General features: G+C 40.6%; 1 protein-coding gene across 1 annotated transcript in view; it reads right to left on the bottom strand.

Moving 5' to 3' along the window:
* BRWD1 (bromodomain and WD repeat domain containing 1) overlaps window positions 1-23,211 on the bottom strand; it is a 126,570-nt gene that overhangs the window by 97,550 nt on the left and 5,809 nt on the right. The window contains exons 5-8 of the mRNA XM_043593587.1: window positions 5,346-5,496; window positions 3,192-3,290; window positions 2,668-2,828; window positions 1,348-1,569 (exon numbers count right to left, since the gene is read on the bottom strand). Of these exons, the coding sequence (XP_043449522.1) occupies window positions 1,348-1,569; window positions 2,668-2,828; window positions 3,192-3,290; window positions 5,346-5,496 (633 nt within the window). The remainder of the gene's footprint in view (window positions 1-1,347; window positions 1,570-2,667; window positions 2,829-3,191; window positions 3,291-5,345; window positions 5,497-23,211) is intronic.

The following is a 23,211-nucleotide window of genomic DNA, read 5'->3' as shown; positions in this document are numbered from 1 at the left end:
TGGCGGTGAGGCCTAGTGATCTGTGCTTGAAACAAGGCCTCCACGTGATCCAGGCCTACATTAAACAGAATTACTGCTCTGGATCCAACATCCAAGTTACAGGAAATACAGGGACATATTGAGCTGCTCTACAAGGATATAAGCAGTAACAGCCAAACTGTGGGAACCCAACTCTTTCAACAGAGACACTTACTGTAAAGGGTTTTAAAAGTTGGGCAAGGGAATGCAATTTGTTTTAAGCTTCTTTTTATCGACAGTAACCAATTGTAAGGTATAGGTTTTGTCTGGCTGCTCAAAGTAACTCTATTTATGAGACAAATGGAAATCTGAATATGAAAAAAGGAAGTATGATGATGTTTTGGTTGCTTTTTTTTTTTTTTAACGTTTATTTATTTTTGAGACAGAGAGGGAGAGAAAGCAAGCATGAGTGCGGGAGGAGCAGAGAGAGAGAGAGGGAGACACAGACTCTGAAGCAGGCTCCAGGCTCTGAGCTGTCAGCACAGAGCCCAACACGGGGCTCGAACTCACGAACCACGAGATCATGACCTGAGCCGAAGTCAGATGCTTAACCGACTGAGCTACCCAGACGCCCCTGGTTGTGTTTTTTAAAAAGAAATTCTCATCTTTTAGAAAGACATATTGAACTATTTACAGAAGATAGGATATGAAATCTAGGATCTGCTTTAGGTACAAAGTGAAGTGGTTGGGGAACAACTAGCCATGGGCACCTAGGGATTCATTATATGAGGCTACTTTGTGTATGTGCAAAATTAGCTTCCACAATAAAGTGAAAAAATTGTTTAAATATACTTCAACAAATTTAATCAACTCAGCAAAATCCACAGGTTTTAAAGTAGAAAAATCAGGGTGCCCAGGTGGCTCAGTTGGTTGAGCGTCCAACTCTTGATTTCAGCTCAGGTCATGATCCTAAGGTCATGAGATCGAGCCCCACATCGGGCTCTGCAATGAGCATGGAGCCTGCTTAAGATTCTTCCTCTCTCTCCCTTTGTGCCTCTCCCCCACTCACACACTCTCTCTCAAAGAATAAAAAATAAAGTAGAAAAATCATTAATGTAGCCTCAGGTTTGTAAGCGACACTCCCCCAGTTCAATAGTAAGCCTAAAAGAAGCAATACATCATCCATCATGCCTTCCTGTAAAGCTCTAACTGCATTAGACATTACATCACCCTTCCAAGAGTCATGGAGGTATGATTAATTACATTTCTCTTGGTTACTAAAACAAATCACACAATTGCTAAGCATCTTACTATTTGTCACCTCTGAGGAGAAAGAGTTTCAAAGGAAAAGGAGATCATATACATATATGCACACTGAACCTAGTTTACCTGTAAAGATGTGATTGACCCCGTGTGTCCTTGGAGCACAGCGACCGGGGCACAAGTTCTCAAGCACCACACTCTGATGATCTTATCACAGCTCCCTGCAGCGATCATCGTATTCTCATAGTTGACCGCCATATCTGAAATTTCTGCAGAATGACCTCTTAATGTGGATAATAGGCGGCCATTGTGTGTTGACCAAATCTTCACCAAACAATCATCTGAACCCTAAGAAAAAATATACCCCAAAATAAATGTTAACACAGCAAGTCCTTTACAGCAGTTTTAAAAATACCATTAATATGTCACTTAAATTAAGTATCTATAACTCCTCTTTCCAACTGTAGAATACTCTATAAATTATGACTCTTACAGTCAGAACACTTACGGAACAATAGTTCTTTTCTTCTTCAAATCACATCTACATAAAGATACTGTGAAGTTTTCATTTCTGTGGACCAGACCACATTATAAATACTATTTTCCCAAAATTGCCTGCCAAATAATGAGCCCAATCAAAAGTTCACCACTCACATATTTCACTTAACAATGGTTAAATGTCAGTTTAGCTCACATCAAGCTAAATAATTTGATACACGTTAGGACAGATATACGGATCACAGGCTGAGTGGAAATCCCAAAAACAACTAAAAAATAATGGGACTAGCACCCTCATTCTAAATAACCAGACAAGAGAGTCTCAAATCTGTAGCACCAGCCAACACCCATCTAACTCAACCCACTTTTGAGTCTCTACTCCGAATCTCGCAACTGAAAAAGGAAACTTAAATTTGTGACCCCTTATAATTTTCCCTTAAAATATTAAAATGGTAAATTAAATTACAAATATTTATGTACAGTTTTATAATAATTGTAAAATAATCTTGCAGTATTAATCAATTTCTCTGTATCAATGAGTAATCGATGTGAGTATGAATCACCTGTAGAGATTTAGATTTTTATGGAAGTTTTTTGGTTTGTTCTGGTTATTAGACATACTAGAAACATCATTAGCAGGTCTAGAATAGGCTGGAGGGGAAGTATTAGGCGTGTATATTTTTAAGATCCTTGACAATCAGGCCCATGAACCACAGCTCTACATCAATGTCTCACCAACACCTTAAAGGCCTAGCTACCTGTATCTGAGTCACTTGGGCTACTTAATAAAAATGCAAATTCATGGGCCCCGCATCAGACCCATGGAGTCAAAATCCCTGAGAATAGGAAGCATAGAACCTACATGTTTTAGAAGATTGTCTAGATGATTCTAACCCACACGCAAGTGCTCCAGATTGATACCAAATGGAGTTTAAAACATTAACTCACTGTAAAGATTCTATGTCCTGTCCTATCAAATGCTACACAGTAAACAGCAGACAGATGTCCGAGAATCCTTCTGTGCATTTTGATGTGCTGATACATGGTTCCTGGAAATGCTGTGCTAAAAGTGGAACACCCTGTGAGTTGTTTTCCTCGATGTATCTCCACTAGGAAATAAAAACAATGAAAATGGTTAAGGAAGAGCCAATATGTAAAAAAACGAAAAACTCCACAACAATTTCTAGAGGTCACAGAACCTATGTTCCAGAAATCCTAAGGACAGACACAAGTTTCTCCCCAATTCTGTTTTACTATAATCACTATTATGGGCTTATTGCAACAAGATTGTCTTTCATTAATTTTTATTGTGTTTAGGAATAACTTCAGGAAAACCACTTTGGAAACTGGTACTCATCACTACTGAAACACTACTACCAGTATTTCCTTTTAAATTTTAATAGAGCAGTTACAAAACTGGTCAAGAAAATAAAAAGACTGTTTCGCTCATCTGAAAAGGCAAGCTCACTCACCAAGACTTGGTGGGGAACCATAATTCACCGGCATTTCGGGAGGTCTTCCTCTGTGAAGAGCAGCAAAGGCAGAGCCCTTCCAAACTGTGTGCCTGCAGTCTTTAAAACGAATTTTAGATACACATAAAATCTTGAAAGTTAACCCCAAGAAAGATTTTATAGAATACTTACGTATATTGTAATAAACTGTTTATTCAAAGTTGTACCAACTAATATACTTTAACAGAAAAGCCCTAGAGGTTTATTAGACTATTTCTGAAGGGGAAAAAAAATGAAGACATCTCAGATACAACAACAACAACTAACATCAGCGTAGCACTTTACAATTTACAAAGTGCGTTCCACGTACATGATCTCATTGAATCCTCACAACAACCCTGTGAGGTAGGTATGATCGCCAATGTACAAGTGAGGTAACTGAGGCTCAAAGGTTCCAGGACCTTGAAAGAGATCCGCTGCAAGTGGTTAAGTCTACATGGACCATACAACCAGATCACTGGACTTCCGAGTCCTATTCAATGCCAAGTAAGTTTTTATTTTGCCATGCAGAATCATACCACACGGTATTAGTGATACGAGATCTTAATCACAACTGATCCAACTTTCCAAAAAATGGAAATTTTTGTAAGAAAAATTTGATCTGTATGAAAATCCTTAAAACGTTAACGGAGTTTTAAAATTAATTTTGGCCAATATTACCATGACTTTAATCTCCCTAGGAAATACGGACAAAATCAAATGCCTTTCCTCTTGTTTTGGGATCATGGATAATCCTTTACGCAAGAGCACGCATGTAGGATCTGGGAGTCTGAACACTCATTCTCAAGTCCCGTCCCTCTTTGACCTATCGGCAAATACATACGAAGAAACATCATCTGCCCCCCCTAGAGGAGAGAGCAGCAGAGCACAGATTACGCTGGGCCAGAAATCAGCTTCTTCACAAGTGAAAGAGGAAGGGAAGGAAGGCATCACAGAAACCTCTACTGAGCCTCGGGTGCCCCAACCTAACACGCATGTTACGTTTTACATGAATGGATTCATCGCCACCATCATGACCAAAGAGCGGTTACAAGGCATCCTCTCGTGACACTAGTACAAAACAGAGAGATACGGACCCTACCCTAGGGCAGCTGGCTCAAGTCTCTTCTAAGGTCTGCCAGTTCTAAAGCAGTGCTCATCACAAAACAACACGGAGCTTGACACAAGTAAAGAAAACAGAGGGAAACAGGCCATTCGGGGCAACTACTACATAACAGCCTAAAATAGAATAATTACAAGGTGAATAGGAACACAGAGAAGGGAGAGTAAGAACAGTTTCCTGAGCCAAGCCACAGTGTGGCAGGGCCACAGAGCACTAAGAAATGACTAAGGGCGACAAGCGGTCTGGCATGGAACCAAGAAGGAGGGTTGTTCTTTCTCAGTCAAGCTTTGTACTGGTGGCACACCTAAGAGGTGGCATCACATCAGCAACAGATCTTAAAGATAATCACGGGGGACGAACTGGACGGATGCTCAGGATCCGAAGAGCCAACATTCTTGCCCATCAGCAGTTAGGCCACGTTGTATACATAGATCATATCACATACATGTACTTAGTCTAAGTGATTTATACCAAGCTAACAGGAGAAGAACAACAATTCCAAACATTTTGCTACCACATAACTTTGCAAAAAAATTAAATTGGTGAAAAAAGAACCATGCAATTGTACATTTTTGGTGCTTGTTTTCAAACTGCTCCCAAATTTAGAAAATCACTTCCCCTTATAACAAAGGGCTTTCGGAATCTAAATACCAAATAAAATACTTCTAGCATTTAAAGAGTTTATTAGACACATACAATTACATTCAGTAAAGTTATAAGTGAGCTACAAAATAGAAAATTAAGAACTCACATCAAGAAAACCTCAAACACATCTCAGAATAAATTCAAGCTTTTTCGCTTAACATCTATACCTTTGTCATTTTTTTTAATGCAGAAGGACCCATTAAACACTTACGTAGTAAAATTCAATGTCTATGCTAAATGCAGAGAATTTTATAGTCCACAGCATGGTTTATAGTTACATATCGCCTTTCTTCCACAATGCTTACATTACTTCACAATTATAATTATCATTAAGCTACAAAGCAGAACACTTCTTCAAATTAAGGTACCTTTTGCTGTACGTAGCAAAGACTGCCTTCCTGCACCAAGTAAAGAAGTGACTCTTGAAATACTGGGTGGAATTTCTTTATCCAACATGGGACCAATGCGCTGGCAGATTTGCAACAGATGATCAGGAGCCACATGTTTATTGGACAAGACCTAATTGGAGAGCAAGTTTTTTAAACATTATTTACAATGGCATCAAAAAACATTAAACAGCCAGGGGTAAGTGTGACAAAACATGTGAGAAACATGTACAACGAAAACTATAAATCACTGCTGAGAGACATTAAATAAAGAGCAAACTCATCTGTAGGTTCAAAGCCATCCCAATAAAAATCCAAGCAGGCTGTCTTGTAGAAACTGATTAATTTTATTCTAAAATTCACATTCAAATGTAAGGTGCCTACAAAAGCCAAAGCAGCTTTAAAAAAATACAAAGTTGAGTTATGAAAATAATATCTGACTTCGGGAATCGTTATATAAGGACAACTGATTTCTGACAAAAGCACAAAGGAGAAAAGATCATCTTCTCAACAAAATGTGCTGGAACCACTGGATATCCATTTGCCAAAAAGGTTTCTCTTTTAATGAACTTTGATCCATACATCACACCATAAACAAAAACTATCTTAAGACAGATCACGTACCTAAATGTATAATCTAAAACTGCAGAACTTATCACAGAAAACCCTGGAGAAAATCATGACCTGAGGTTAGACAAAGATTTCTCATATGACAACAGTCGTACAATCCACACAGCAACCAGCCCATACACTAGACCTCATCAAAATTAACAGCTTCCGTTTTCGTCAAAAGAGCGTGAATACAACATCCCACAGACTGAAGGAAAATGTTTGCAAAGCATATTATCTGATAAACGACTTGCATCTAGAATCTAAAAAAACTCTCAACACTCAATTATAAAAAAAAACAACTTTTAAAAACAGGAGAAAGATTTACACAGACCATCAAACACACATACACACACTCTAAAGATGCACAGCACCATTCATTGGTAACAAATTGAAACCATAATGAGATATTACTACACACCTGTTAGAATAGCTAAAATCAAAAGGACCAGACCAAGATTGGCAAGAACGTGGAGAAACTGCTGGTGGGAACGTACAATAGCACAACCACTTTGGAAAACAGTTGGCCACTCTTCCCATAGGCAGCCTGGGGTGATCTTTGAAAATGGTTCGCTATTCACTTGACCCAGGAAACCCTACATAATCACACAAATCAAGAGGCTCAAATCCCTGTGTTCACTTCAAGGACCCAGGGGAAACTGCCCAGGCCATCAAGGGTATGCGTATCCAAAGGTCACCACCTTAGAGAAGCAATGTGTGCCTTTCCATCACTGCCATGGTAGAGCTGATAGGTGCACCCAGGCCACACAGTGGGGCTGCACACAGAATCAGTGGTCCAAAAAGAGCACTCAATTTTTTTTTTTAATTTTTTTTTTTAATTTTTTTTTTCAACGTTTATTTATTTTTGGGACAGAGAGAGACAGAGCATGAACAGGGAGGGGCAGAGAGAGAGGGAGACATAGAATCGGAAACAGGCTCCAGGCTCTGAGCCATCAGCCCAGAGCCTGACGCGGGGCTCGAACTTACGGACCGCGAGATCGTGACCTGGCTGAAGTCGGACGCTTAACCGACTGCGCCCCCCCAGGCGCCCCGAGAGCGCTCAATTTTTAGTGAACATGCTTAAAGATGCAGAGTCATGCTGAACGTAAGGATGTAGATGATCCTCTGGTCATTGAGCACATCCAGGTAAACAAAGCCTGCAGGACGCAGTATAGAGCTTACAGGGCTCATGGTCGGATTAACCCATAGATGAGCTCTCCCTGCCACACTGAGACGATCCTTACTAAAAGGGCAGACTGCTCCTAAGCTGGAAGAGGAAGCTGCAAAGACGGAAAAGATATCCCAGAAGAAAATGAAGAAACAAAACTTACAGCCTGGGAGTAAATTCTATATAAAATAAATGCAAATAAAAGTTTAAAAAAAAAAAAAAAAGAGAGAGAGATAGGAAGAAAACAGTTGGGCAGTTTAACAGCACATATACCTACCGTATTAACCAGCTATTCTATTCCTAGGTATTTACTCAAGAAAAAGAAAAGCACGTGTTCATACTAGAAGTCTGTACGTGCACATGGCCCTGCTACGTCTGGCCGCAGGAACAAAGGGCTGTTCTCTATAAACGTCTAAGAGAGTGCCTCCTGCAATTAACCGGTTCACCCAAGCCTGGGATGGGCAAACGGCTACTCAAATGCTTAAACTGGCCCCCAAGTACAGCCCAGAGACAAAGCAAGAGAAGGAGAAGAGACTGTTAGTCCAGGCTGAGAAGAGAGCGATCAGGAAAGGGGATGTCCCCTCCAAGAGGCTGCCTGTCCTTCGAGCTGGGGTTAATACTGTCGCCGCCCTGGTGGAAAGCAAGAAGGCTTGGCAGGTAGCGACTGCACACGAGGTGGAGCCCAGTGAATGGGCTGTCTCCCTGCCTGCCCTGTGTCCGAAGACGGGGGTCCCTTACCACGTTATCAAGAGGAAGGCCAGGCTGGGGTGTCTGGTCCCCAGGAAGACCGGCACCACTGTCACCTTCCCACAGGTTAACTCAGAAGAAAAAGGAGCTCTGGCTAAGCTGCTGGAAGCTATCGGGACCAATGACAATGACAGATACAATGAGACCCGCAATCACTGGGGAGGCAACATCCCGGGTCCAAAGTCAGTGGCTCGCATCGCCAAGGTGAAAAAGGCGAAGCCTAAAAAAACTGGCCCCCAAACTGGGCTAAGTGGACACCATTATATTTTCTGTACAGAAAAGTAATTAAAAGTTCTTTAAAAAAAAAAAGTTTGCACATGACTGAAACATCTTTCTTGTTAAGATCCCAAAAGTGGACACACCCAAATGGCCACTAACAGGTCACTGGATATACACGTTACGGTGCATCTGTAAAATGGAACACTATCTGGTAATAAAAAAACAAACATACGTGACACATTAATAACACGTGATGACATGGATGAAATCTCAAAATTATGCTGAAAGAAGCCAGAAAGAGTACAAGTTGTATGGTTTTATTTACACAAAACTCTAGAAAATGCACATTAATCTACAGTGACAGAAAACAGATCAGACGTTGCTGGGGGCAGGGAGCAAAGAAAAGCAGGAGGTATTACAGATGGGTTCTTCAGTGTCACACGCATCCAAAGTCATCAACCTGAACCTTTATAAATGTGTGCAGTTTAATTATACTTCAAAACAATAAAAACACAAAAGCTACCGTGTAAGTTAAACTCATGAAGAGGCCTCATGACACCTGATCTGAATGTATCTGTCCTAAACTTTAACACTGCATTAAGGTTCCTCAATCACGAGATGAGGTTTCTCAACTGTGACATCACCAACGTGTGAGCAAAGACAAAGTGCTGCTCTGGACAGTGCATGTGCGCAGAACACACAGTACTCCTGGCTCCCTTCCGTCCGTGCCGACAGCATTCCCCATGCCACACAACACCAGCAATGCCCCATACATTTTCAAACTCCTGAGAAACGCTGCCCCAAAGAAAACCTGAAACATAGTTCAAGATCACTTCTGGTTCTTATGCATTAACTCAAATATAAAACAAGCCTGGATTCGGGGCGCCTGGCAGGCTCAGCCAACAGAGCATGTGACTCTTGAGTTCAAGCCCCGCAGTGGGTGTAGAAATTACTTACAAATAAATATTTAAAAAAAAAAAAAAAAAGCCCAGATTCAATATAAAGTTTTTGTTCATAAGCACTAGTGACAGAAGAGGCTAAATAAAATATCTTCAACTTTTCAACATGACTTATGTTTTCTACCTTGACAGATATCCCAAGGCAAAACCCTAAAGACCTATCAAAGCTCAGGTAGACATCAAAGTGTTTCATAATACTAATTAGCACTCTTGTGCTTCAAAGTGTCAGCATGTAGAAGTTCCAAATCTATTATAGATAATTAGCTCATCAAGGGAAGGGAAAGAAAGATAGGAGGAACCAGAAGGTAACTCCAACAGGGCCAAGAAAATCACAGATCTAAGAACCTGTCAGGAATGCAAATCTGAAAACAAAACCCCACCGAAGTACTCCGCACTGATCAACCTAAATAATGTGTCCACGAGGCTTAAGAAAGATAAAAGGACTTGGGCAATGGCAACATGGCTTCTTATACAGTAGACAATCACTCTAATAGCTTTAAGATTTTGACTATTCAGGTAGATAGAGAACTGACATAATTGGCTTTCAGGTTTTTTTAATATAATTTATTGTCAAATTGGTTAACATACAGCGTGTACAGTACGCTCTTGATTTTGGGGGTAGAGTCCCATGGTTCGTCGTTTACATACAACACCCGGTGCTCATCCCAACAAGTGCCCTCCTCAATGTCCCTCACCCATTTGCCCCTCCCCCCCAATCAACCCTCAGTTTGTTCTCTGTTATTTAAAAGTCTCTTATGGTTTGCTACCCTCCCTCCATTTGTAACTATTTTTCCCCCTTTCTTTCCCCCATGGTCTTCTGTTAAGTTTCTCAAGTTCCACATATGAGTGAAAGCATTTATCTGTCCTTCTCAATTGGCTTTCAGTTTTGAGGTTACACACTCAAGCCTGTCTCCTGAGTGGACACCTGCTCTTGAAGACAAGCTGTAACACACAAAGCCAAAAACAACTTCTCTAGACAGAAAAGACAGAGACAGAAAAGTTTAGACAGAGTGCTTCCCAGTGTTGGATATGATTTTATTCTCTCTCTTAAATGATCTAGAAGGGAAACTTTATAGGACTAAACTCACTGCCTGAATTGAAGAAGCAGTAAAACTCATCATTAAAATAACAGGAAGTTTCAACATAGGCAAGTAAACTTAGGCCAAGTCCGGGCGTTAATAGGAACATGGATTCCATGCAGCAGCTGTGATTCCCATAAAGGGATTTATAGATTCGTTACATTTCTAAGGATTCCAGCATAACTATCAAAGACGGGGGGAGGAGAGACTGTTACTCTATATTTGTATAAGACAAAGTGTTTCTGGAGAGTAATGCAGTTCTAGTCCCAAAAATAACAAACAGAAAATGGTTCTAGATTATTAAAGATATACTGACCAAATCAATATGATAGATAACGTTCCTTCACTACTTTCAAGTCCTTTACCTGAATGTTAGTAACAATCTCTACCAGCAACTTCCATGAGTAAGCCAGTGATACGATGTCCTCGGAAATCAGGCCAGAACTAAGTCAAACAGCCACTCTCTGTACCATCTTATTTTTGGTAGCCATACTTAGTCTCAGGAAGTTTTTCAGCCACAATCATAGGATCCCTATATTACCGCCACTATTACCAAATAATGCGGTGAGCATGAGCTTCTTCAAGCCCAGGGAAGCAGCTGTAAAGTGGTAGTAGAGTCTAGAGAACGTAACTGCAAAGTTATGGGAGAAAGGAGCTTTTTCTGTCAAGTTTGGGAATCTGTCATGTAATGAGGATCTAGAATGAGTATTTAATATATTTTTTCTTACCGTTTATTTGAGAGAAGAAGAGAAACACAGAGCGTGCACACGAGTGGGGGAGGGGCAGAGAGAGAGGGAGACAGAACGTGAAGCAGAATGTGAATCTGTCAGCACAGAGCCCAGTGCGGGGTTCGATCTCATGAACAGCGAGTTCATGACCTGAGCCAAAGTCAGACACTTTAACCAAGTGAGCCACCCAGGCACCCCAATATTTAATATCTTTAATATATACCTATGTGATCGTTTCTCGGCCTTTTGGCTAAGATCAAGTGTAACATATACCCATCTGACCTTTAGTTTTTCCCTGATCATTTTAAACTACATCTAGAAACTTACAAGAGAAAATGCCTAAGTAAACTACCACAGCACATCACAACTCCTATACAATGAGCATACAACAATGAAACACGAAGGGATACGGAGCATGGTCTTTCACAAAAAAATTAAAAATTGGCGTCTTCCTTAAGTAAGTCCCCTCAGCCTCTGGTTGATACAAGTTCTTGGCCTCTTTTCTAAGCTTTATAAAAAAAATGCAAGTTTGGGGCGCCTGGGTAGCTTAGTCGGTTAAACATCCGACGCTTGATCTCAGCTCAGGATCGTGAGTTCAAGCCCCACTGTGGGCTCCACACGAGGCATGAGGCATATTTTTAAAAATAAGTGAATTTTTAAAAATAAAAAAAAAAAATGCAAGCTTAGTAGTCAATGGCAAGATAAATATCGTTATAGAAATAAGAGGGGAAAAGAGCTTAACCCTCGGTTTATACAAAGGTACCTAGGCAGAGAAACGTTCTAATGTTAGCATGAAAATCCTTCATTCAAAAGCATTTATTCTGGGGCACCTGGCTGGCTCAGTTGGTAGAGCGTGAGACTCTTGATCTCAGGACTGTGGATTCAAGCCCTACATTGGGTGTAGAGATTAAAAATAAAATCTTAAAAGAAAAAAAGGAAAAAAAAGCTTTTATTTTAATTCAGAAAAGAGTTTATTAGCTTCCCAGAGCAGACCATGTTTGTTTATCCAATAGCCACTACCTCCCCAACTTCAGCAGAGCCTCGTTTTTCTAAACTCTTTCCTAACTAGGCAGCCATTGATCTAGTTCTGGTCAATGAAACAGAGAAGAAATCTTCTAGGGCAGGAGAATGTTCCTGAAAAATTCTGCTCCCTAATAAAAGAACCACAGCGGGGGGTAAAAAAAAAACAAAAAAAAACCTTCTTTCCCATTATTTCTAGGATATGATGGTAACAATAAAACGAGAAGTTTGAGAAGGAAAAAACCAAACGTCAATCTGCCCTATCCAAGAGACAGAGACTATCTTTAATGAAACCATTAAATGAAAGAAAGCATTATATATCTTTATGATTTAGGCCATTGCTTCTAAGGAAATGAAGTATTTCATGAGGCTGTTATCACATGCAATGCAATCACACAAATCATAACAGCATTGTCCACCAACCTGCAAATCTGAAGCAAAGTCACCTACCAGCCATCCCATAAAGTGAGGCTTGCCTAGAAAATACTATTAATGCTTAAGCCAATACTAAACGAAGATATATCCTTAGTTAGCATTTCTATGCAATCTATTCATTTCATTTTCTTCTTCCCTTAGCAAAACAATGACCCCTACTTCTAGACTATAAAAGCTTTTCCAAATTATAAATTATTCAGAAGAAATCTAAGATTTTTTATATTTTTTGATTTCTGATATCCTTCTTAAATGTTTAAAGAGAGACAGAGAAAATGCACAGAGGAGGAACAGAGAGACAGAGGGGGGGAGAGAGAGAATCCCAGGCAGGCCCCGTGCTGTCAGTGAAGAGTCCAATGCCAGGGGCTTAATCTCACAACCCTGAGATCATGACCTGAATAAAAATCAAGAGTCAGACCCTTAAATGACTGAGCCATCCAGGTGCACCCGACTTCTAACATTCCTTGACAGGGAGTTCAGACCATCAAATAGAGGAAGATCATCTGAAAAGAACAAAATTCAAAAAGCAAAATACTCAAGGCTTTATCCTTAAATCAACTGAGTTCTGAAAAGAAACCATTAAACTTGAGATTATTCTGTTGTACCATGTGAAAATAACTAAATTTTCTAAGCAGAACATAATTAAAATAAGCCTGTGTGAAGACTAATTAAAAGTCTGGATCCTACATGGAACTTAATGAAGAGACAAATACTTCCCAAAAGCCAAACCTTTTTTTTGTTTTTTTTTAAATATTGCTTCACAAGATGTATTAAAACAAGAGGCACACTTCAAAATGTATGGATTTTAAACATGCAACAGCCTACAGAAAATATGAAATAGTAAAGTACTGATCAAGTAACAATTCCAGCCTCATGAACATAGTAAAGATCACAGATTTCAAGATTAATGCAAAACATCTTCTAGTCAGACTTAGTTCATCATTTCGTCGAGAAGTCTGTCATATTCCAAACGACCAACAGAAATAAAACCTAGTCAGGGGTGCCTGGGTGGCTCAGTTGGTTAAGCGTCCGACTTTGCCTCAGGTCATGTCTCCCTCAAATAAATAAACACTTAAAGAATTTTAATATATATATAAAATCTGACCACTAAAATAGAACTGGATATTATAGGAACAGAAAAGTCCAGATGCAAGTCAGCAAGAACGTAGTAAATGATGATGACAGCGCTCCCTGTAGAGAAAGGAGACAAGACTCAAACAGTACTTGCAAACTGACAATTTGCAAAAGGCTAGATTCATACCTCACATCAACCACATGCTCAAATAAACTGAACATGGAGACATTACAGAGAAACTACAAACAGACTAGAAAAAGTATTGAGGAATAAATACATAACACTGCCTTTTAAAATATTAATCTTGGAGTACAGAAGGGCTTTAAGGACAACCCTAAAGACAAAATAAAGATTCACAGATATAACAAAAGTAAAAATCTTAAACCTCTGGAAAAAAACTCCCAGCGAAACTAAAAAGCAGCCTGCAAGCTGGGAAAGGAACCTAGAACTCAGCAGACTAAAGAATAACCTAGAGATGAAGAATTCTTACAAAATGGCTTAAGACAGCAGTGGAAAAGCAAGTAAAAGATATAAAAAGGTAATTCAGGGGGCGCCTGGGTGGCGCAGTCGGTTCAGCGTCCGACTTCAGCCAGGTCACGATCTCGAGGTCCGGGAGTTCGAGCCCCGCGTCGGGCTCTGGGCTGATGGCTCAGAGCCTGGGGCCTGTTTCCGATTCTATGTCTCCCTCTCTCTCTGCCCCTCCCCCGTTCATGCTCTGTCTCTCTCTGTCCCAAAAATAAATAAAAACGTTGAAAAAAAAAGGTAATTCAGAAAAGATGAATTGTCAAGTCACAAAACAAACTTCCTTCAAAAACATCTTAAGCCTGTAACTGGTGGGTCAGACGTCACGCAGGTTTTTAAGACGGATTGCAACCACTCTTTCTACCCGTCCTCTCTCAGGGCTCCACATTTCCTTTCCGCCCTCCAGGTCAAAGGTTACCCCATCAATAAGCGCTTTTCCTCCCCACCCACCTAAAATATCCTGCCCCCCCCCCCTTTCCCGATCCCTAACACCTCTGTGAATCTGTATTACAGTAGCTTGTCTGCTGCTTCAGGTCAGTTTTACCCCGAGGGTGTAAAACCCCATGAGAACAGAAGCCTTGTCCATCTCATCCACACTGGTCTCCCCGGAACTCTGACTACAGCAGGCATTCATTTACTGAACAAATGCATCAGACGTTCATGAATAAGTATCACACAAAGCGGCCTTCAGCTGGACCTGCCCCTTAGGAATAGAACCTCACTGAAGTTACTTGTTCCTTCACGACTCATCTCAAACTGGGAAATCACAATACATACAAGGTGATAGGATTGCTAAAAGGATACGAGATTACATAGGTTAAATCTCCTAACTTTTGTGCGGTACTTGGCAAAAAAAATGACTCAAACATTAGCTACTGAGGGCCGCCTAACTGGTTCAGTCAGAAGACCATTAGACTTTTGATCCTGGGGTGGTGAGTTTGAGCCTCACTGTGGGTGTAGAGCTTACATAAATAAATAAACAAACTTAAAAAAAAAAAAGTAAACCATTTTACTCAATGATTAAGTTTCTAGAAGTTTATGACAAGTGATAATTATGTACAAATGCAAAGACACACAGATCTTACTTTGATATTCATGGAATCACTAACAGAAAAAAAAACTAGAAACCAACCAAATGTACAACAGGCAAACAGATAAAATTTTCCAGAGAAATTGAAAGGAATTCACAAAATAGTATCTTTTTTTTTTTTTTTAATTTTTTTTTTCAACGTTTATTTATTTTTGGGACAGAGAGAGACAGAGCATGAACGGGGGAGGGGCAGAGAGAGAGGGGGACACAGAATCGGAAACAGGCTCCAGGCTCTGAGCCATCAGCCCAGAGCCCGACGCGGGGCTCGAACTCCCGGACCGCGAGATCGTGACCTGGCTGAAGTCGGACGCTTAACCGACTGCGCCACCCAGGCGCCCCACAAAATAGTATCTTTTTAAAGATCCTATTTTTGTTAGAGTCTAGCATGAAGAAAAATAAGCACTTCTCACTTTCATGATTTTTTTCTCACTTTCACATTTTCTAAATATTCTACAATAAACATTAGAAATTTTTATTCATTTAATTTATTTTTTAACGTTTATTCATCTTTGCGAGACAGAGACAGAACACGAGGGGGAAAGGGGCAGAGAGAGGGAGACACAACACAGAATCCGAACCAGGCCCCAGGCTCCAAGCTGTCAGCACAGAGCCGGATGTGGGGCTCGAACTCACGAACTACGAGATCATGACCTGAGCCAAAGTCGGATGCTCAACCAACTGAGCCACCCAGGCGCCCCAGAAATTTTTATTTAATATTAGGACAATTTTTGGTCAGATTACAGAGAAAAGGCTAATGAACTAATTACATCACTTTTTAGTTACACCCCTATAGAAAGACCACTATCAACATCTTCGAACATTTACATATAAATAGAAGCTAAATTTAATAGAGACAAAACTTAAGACTTTAAATTGAGGCTCTAACAATCTCTTTTGCACTGCTGGTAGGAATGCAAACTGGTGCAGCCACTCTGGAAAACAGTATAGAGATTCCCCCAAAAAATTAAAAATAGAACCACCCGACGACCCAGCAATTGCACTACTAGGTATTTATCCAAGGGATACAGGTGTGCTGTTTCAAAGGGACACATGCACCCCAATGTTTATAGCAGCGCTATCGACAATAGCCAAAGTATGGAGAGAGCCCAAATGTCCATCGATGGATGAATGGATAAAGAAGATGTGGTACATATATAAAATAGAGTATTACTCGGCAATCAAAAAGAATGAAATCTTGCCACTGGCGACTACGTGGATGGAACTGGAGGGTATTATGCTAAGTGAAATTAGTCAGAGAAAGACAAATATCACATGACTTCACTCATATGAGGAATTTGAGACACGAAACAGATGAACACAAGGGAAGGGGAGCAAAAATAATATAAAAACAAGGAAGGGGGACAAAACATAAGAGACTCTTAAAAACAGAACAAACAGAGGGTTGCTGGAGGGGTTGTAGGTGAGGGGATGGGCTAAATGGGTAAGGGGCATTAAGGAAGACACTTGTTGGGATGAGCAACTCGTATGGGTGTTACACATAGGGGGTGAATCACTGGAATCTACTCCTGAAATTATAGCACTATATATGCTAACTTGGATGTAAATTAAAAAATAAACATGAAAAATAATAATAGAAAACAAACTGAGGCTCTACCACAAAGTCTTTCTCAAGCAAAAGTCTCTCAATGTGGAATCCAGCCTCAAACATACCAATGAGAGTTTAACAAATACTGGAATAAGAAGGGTGCTAGACTCTTCTGACCCTGAGGAAATGTGCCTAACAGCCCTACCTAACTAGTTATGGGACCTGGGACAAGGTACTTTCTAAGCAAAAACAATAGGTAATACTACACACTTGCAACGTACAAGGTACACTTCTAAGTATTTTAAGGTTTTGACTCATTCAGTTCTTCGTTACTGACAATAGTTAACACTTACACGGTGATTACTACCTGATGCTGTTCTAAGAACTTTATATACGCTCACTTACTATACCTCCAAACTATTCACCTTCATTTTACAGGTGAGAAAACACAAGCACAGACACCAAAGAACCTGCCCAGAACCAAAGAGCTGATAAACGGCAAAGCTAAAAGTAAGAACCCAGGCTGTCTAGGGTCACAACTCCCCGCATCACTGCATCACTGCAATCGGCTATCCTGCATCCTAAGAAAAATGCCAAGTAACAAGATAATTAAGGAGCATCAAAAGTCTTAGAGCCGAAGTGGCCCCTGGAAGTTTTTAAAGCCAAATATATGCAAACCGATTAAAATCAACATAGAGAGAGGTAGGTGCCCAGGTGGCTCAGTCGGTTAAGTATCCAACTTCAGGTCACGATCTTGTGGTTCAGCGAGTTCGAGCCCACATCAGGGTGTCTGCTTTCAGCACAGAGCCCGCTTTGGATCCTTCTGTCTCCCTCCCTCTCCCCTTCCACCACACGTGTGTGCGACCTCGCTCTCAAAAATAAAAAAAAATCAACATAGAGAATTTTTTCTAAGTAGCTAGACTCTAACATCCAAATGTCATTCACCCACCCCATTACCAATAACAAGCAAAGTCAAAGCCTCCGCCAAATTCTGAATACCCCACGCATAATTCATCCTATGCTGCTATGGTTATTACATAACATTAACACAAAAGTTTTGTGCTCAACATGCCACTTTCCCACTTCTACATAATAAAGGAAAGATAGTAAATAATCACTGAATGATTCTATTTTGTATGCTCCTAATGAAATGGTTTAAAGAGCTTTAAAAAAAAAAAAAGGGGCGCCTGGGTGGCGCAGTCGGTTAAGCGTCCGACTTCAGCCAGGTCCCTATCTCGCGGTCCGGGAGTTCGAGCCCCGCGTCAGGCTCTGGGCTGATGGCTCAAAGCCTGGAGCCTGTTTCCGATTCTGTGTCTCCCTCTCTCTCTGCCCCTCGCCCGTTCATGCGCTGTCTCTCTCTGTCCCAAAAATAAATAAACGTTGAAAAAAAAAAATTAAAAAAAAAAAAAAAAGACGTATAACTTCCATGTTTCACAGCCATTCTGGTGCCGTAAGTTGCTCTGACCTACAAATGAAGCGCAGACCTGAGAGATTTTAAGAAATAAAAGATCGTACCAAAAAAAATCATTTAATAACCAAATTAGTGATGATCGGTTCTTAGAAAACACACCTTAAGCATTAAGCCACCTTAACTCCTTCAATAAACACTGAGAACCCACTACTGCCAGGAAGGACAGGTGCACCCGCAGAAGACTGCAGTTACATGCCCCGCATGTAGTCACATATTCCAACCATTAAAAAGAGATAATGTCTGAAGCTACTGCCCTCACTTGAACAATGAGAACAGGTTGGTTTAGCTTAAAAATGATGTTTTAACCCATCACTGAGCTGACAAAACACGTCTGCATCAACTCCACCCCAGAAACTGGTGAGCCCGTCTGTGACCAGAAAAAGATTCACAGCTGCTTTGATTTGTAGCAGAGAGACAGGAAAAACTGAATAAGGAAAAACCTGCCAACCTCTTAAACTTCACGGCCACCTGCCGGCTATCATGCCTGATGCCTGAGGAGGAGAATGCTTGGGGCCTCGGGACAGAGTCACCAACTGCACGGGGCGAAAGACGGGATGCGGAACAGCTGGGGGAGCCCCCTGTCCACTGCAAGTGCGCTCCAGAGACCCTCTGAACGCTAGGGATGCGACAGCAGAGTAGAAAGCCGAGGGCAGAACTGGAAAGCAAAGAGATCTCAGCAACTCAAAAAAGTCGGCAACTGGGCTATAAAACAGAGCAAGATCTTACAAAGTTTGGGAAGCTGGCAACTTGGCTATGACACAGACATCCCAGGAATCTCACCTGTGCCCAAACCCCAAACTCTGCTGGAGAGGCAAGTCCTGGTCCCATCCTTAAACCGTGGGATGCCAATGAACTGACTGCAACTACAGCTGCCACAAAGCCCAGAGACCACCAAACACGACACAACGTAGATAACTCAGCCCCCAGCACTAAGAACTTGAGAGAAAAGGGGGCATCCTTTACCGAGACCGATTACATTACCTAAACCTCTACTCTTTTCACACAGAACAGCCCAACATACTTCAAAAGAGGAGGAGATACAGATAAGATACACAACAAAGCAAAATGTGATCCGTAACCAAGAGAGGAAGTAGTCAACAGTGGTCCCAGAGAAGGCCCCAGATGTTAAAAATGCTCAACCATTATCTCTTCAAAATACTTCTTCTGCCTCATTCTTCCATTCTTTTCATTTGGGACTCTTTTTTTTTTTTTTTAGGTTTATTTATTTTTGAGAGAGAGAAAGAGCACAAGCAGGCAAAGGACAGAGTAGAAGGGGACAAAGGATCCGAAGCAGGCTCTGTGCTGACAGCAGCGAGCCTGATACAAGGCTTGAACCACGAACGGTGAGATCACAACCTGAGTTGAAGCCGAACACTCAATCAACTGAGCCACCCAGGTGCCCCCCCCCCCATTTTGAACTTTACACACGAGACTATTTGATATCCTATAGGTTCAAGAAGTTCGGACAACCTCAAGCAGAGTAAATCCAAAGAAAACCACCTACATGCCTGGAGGAGGCAACTTCTGACGTGGCCTCCAATGACCCCCACTTCCTGGTACTGCCAACCTTATGAAATCCCCTCCCCTTGAGTAGGTTACTTACAACTGACAGAATACAGCTAACGTGGAGGGTATCGATACCACTTCCCCTGTAAGGTTACAGAAGACTATGACTGCTGTCTTAACTAGCAGACTATTATTGCCTATTCTGCTTTCACCTTTTGATGAATCAAGCTGCCATTTTGGACAAGTGGCAAGAAGCTGAGAGTGGCCAACAGACAAGGAGGAACTGAGACTTCTCAGTCCAACCCCTTCCAAGAACTGAATCCAGCCAAAAACTATGTGAGCTTGGAAACAGACCCTTCCAGTCAGGTCTTCAGTTGAAACCCCAGATCTGGCCAACACCTGGATTACAGCCTTGAGAGGGATTGAGAGGACTCAGTTCGGCTGAGCCTGCAAGTACAATCTTCGTTGTTTTAAGCCACTATATTTTGGGGTAGCCAGTTATGCAGCAATAGGTAACAACTACAGTATATCACAGTAAAACTGCTGAAAACCAAAGGCAAAATGAAAATCTTAAAAAGCAACCAGGAAAAAAAGCATTATCTTGAAAGGGGAAATAGTAAGAATGCCAATTTTTTAATATGGAGTGCTACAAGGAAAAAAAAAAAACACACCAATCAGAATTTCACCTTTAAAACAAGCTTTAAGGGGCACCATAGGTGGCTCTGTCTGTTAAGCATTAGGACTCCTGATTTCAGCTCAGGTCTTGAACTCATGGTTCATGAATTCAAGCCCTGCATCTGGCTCCACACTGCAGAGCCTGCTCAGGATTCTTCCTCTCCATCTCTCTCTCTCTCTTTCCCCTGCTTGCATGCTGTACTCTCTCTCAAAATAAATAAATCAATCTTAAAAAATAAATAAAACAATCTTTAAAAATAAACACATAACAGAGCACCTGGGTTCAGTTGCTTGAGCGTCCCAACTTCAGCTCAGGTCACGATCTCACAGTCTGTGAGTTCGAGCCCCACGTCAGGCTCTGTGCTGACAGCTCAGAGCCTGGAGTCTGCTTCAGATCCTGTGTCTCCCTCTCTCTCTGCCCCTCCCCCACTCACACTCTGTCTCTCTCTGTCTCTCAAAAATGAATAAATGTTAAAAAAATTTTTTTAAATAAAAACAAAAATGTTTTCCGACCAAAAAAATTAAAAGGAAAAATTAAAGGAAAACCAAAGTCATTGCCAACAAAACTTCATTAAAAAAAATAACAGAATAAGTTGTGCAGACTGAAGAAAAATAATCACAGATAAGACAAATGGGAAGACAAGAATGAACTAAAAATACAAGGAAAGGTATACAGGGGGGTAAGCAAATGAATATCAACTTTAAAACTACAGCAATAATATCTGGAAAATTCATAACATACATAAAATACCATAATAGTCCAAAGGACAAAAGGGTATCAACTAACAGTTTTAATTTTATTGATTTGGGAAGTGGTGAAGTAACTTGTAACCTCTAACCACTAAAATAATAATAAAAGGGTATATAGCCAGAAAGCAATAAAGAACAGTGTAATAATCCAAAAGAGAGCAGTACTAAAGAGATGGAACACATATAAAAACAGGTACCTGGTAGACTTCACACAATTTTAAGTAATTATGTAAGTTAATTAAATTGCAAATAGTTTGAAGACTCTAACTAAAAGACTGAATAATAAAACCATATGTTGTTTACCGGAACCATACTTAGAAATGAGCACATGGGGAAACGGCTTTACTAAAAGGAGAGAAAACAAAAAATGATGTGCTACACCATCACCAATGGAAAGAAAGCTGGGCAGGCTGTAGTAAAGTGAGGCCAAGTCAGACTTGGGGGTGAGAAGCTTTTATGAGATAAAGAACATTTCCCAATTAAAAAAAAAAAAAAGTCAAATTCTGGAAAACACAAAACTATGGAAACAGGGACAAGATCAGTGGTTGAGAGGGCGGGAGGGATAATCAGGCAGAGCACAGAGGATTTTTAGGGCAGAATTACTCTGTATGATACTCTATTAGTGGGTACGTGTCTTTTGTCTAAACCTACAAAAGGTACAACACTAAGAGTACCTAATGTAAACATAGGAGAGTCATGATGGAAACTAAGGACTTGGGGGATTATGATGGGTCAATATAGCTCCATCGACTGCAACAAACATACCATTCTGAGGGATGCGGATAATGAGGGAGACTGTGCGCTTACAGGGGGAAATCTCTACCTTCTGCTCAATTTTGCTGTGAACCTGAAACTGCTCTAAAAAATGAAGTCTACTTAAAAAAAAAAAAAAAGAGGGGAAGTCAATTCAAGAGAAAGATAACAATTATATATTTGTATATACCTAATAACATACGTAAATAAAAAACTGGAAAAAGAAAAAAGACAACTCTACAGTCACACTTGGAGATTATCCACAATCCTTCTCAGAAACCAACAGAACTAGCTGGCGACAATCTGTAGAATTTAGAAGATCTGAAATGAAAAAAGTCATGTGACTTGTCCCTTAGATGGAAATAAATGTTATGATTAGGTGAGCCTCTGAGAACAAAGTAATAACTATTCTTTCAAAGTAGCACAGTTGGAGTGCTTGGCTGGGTCAGTCAGTAGAGCATGCTCTTGATCTCGGGATACTGAGTACAAGCCCCATGTTGGGAGTAGGGCTTAAAATAAAGGAGTACAGTCAAGGCTGGGTGACTCACATGTAGCAACAGCACTACCATTATTCAGCACTGAGCTACAAAGTACCATCAGTGCCCCATCCCACATTGTGTTCATCCATAAAGGGGTTAAGTGGCAGGTATCATTCATTTAGACCTAAGAGTTCAGAGAGACTGTATTTTATTATCTCATTAAGACCCTACCAAAATAAATTAAGGGAAGGGGCAGGCTACACAATCATGACTTTTGTTCTACCAGCATTACTTGTAAATGCTGATTATTACTGTGTGCCGGGCACTGAAGGCCATTTTTTTCCCATGTTTACCAATGCTTTGATACAATTATTATCATCTTTGTTGCACAGCTCAAGAAACTGAGGTAGAGATTAAATAAACTGCCTAATGGTGCAGCCACTCTGGAAAACAGTGTGGAGGTTCCTCAAAAAATTAAAAATAGATCTACCCTATGACCCAGCAATAGCACTGCTAGGAATTTACCCAAGGGATACAGGAGTGCTGATGCATAGGGGCACTTGTACCCCAATGTTTACAGCAGCACTTTCAACAATAGCCAAATTATGGAAGAGCCTAAGTGTCCATCAACTGATGAATGGATAAAGAAATTGTGGTTTATATACACAATGGAATACTACTTGGTAATGATAAAGAATGAAATCTGGCCTTTTGTAGCAACATGGATGGAACTGGAGAGTGTTATGCTAAGTGAAATGTCATACAGAGAAAGACAGATACCATATGTTTTCACTCTTAGGTGGATCCTGAGAAACTTAACAGAAGACCATGGGGGCGGGGAAGGGAAAAAACAAAAAAAGGTTAGAGAGGGAGGGAGCCAAAACATAAGAGACTCTTAAAACCTGAGAACAAACTGAGGGTTGATGGAGGGTGGGTGATGGGTATTGAGGAGGGCACCTGTTGGGATGAGCACTGAGTGTTGTATGGAAACCAATTTGACAATAAATTTCACATTAAAAA

The sequence above is a fragment of the Prionailurus bengalensis genome, chromosome C2 (assembly GCF_016509475.1).
Source record: "Prionailurus bengalensis isolate Pbe53 chromosome C2, Fcat_Pben_1.1_paternal_pri, whole genome shotgun sequence".
Taxonomy (NCBI): domain Eukaryota; kingdom Metazoa; phylum Chordata; class Mammalia; order Carnivora; family Felidae; genus Prionailurus; species Prionailurus bengalensis.
This window is presented reverse-complemented; position numbering and strand designations above follow the sequence as displayed.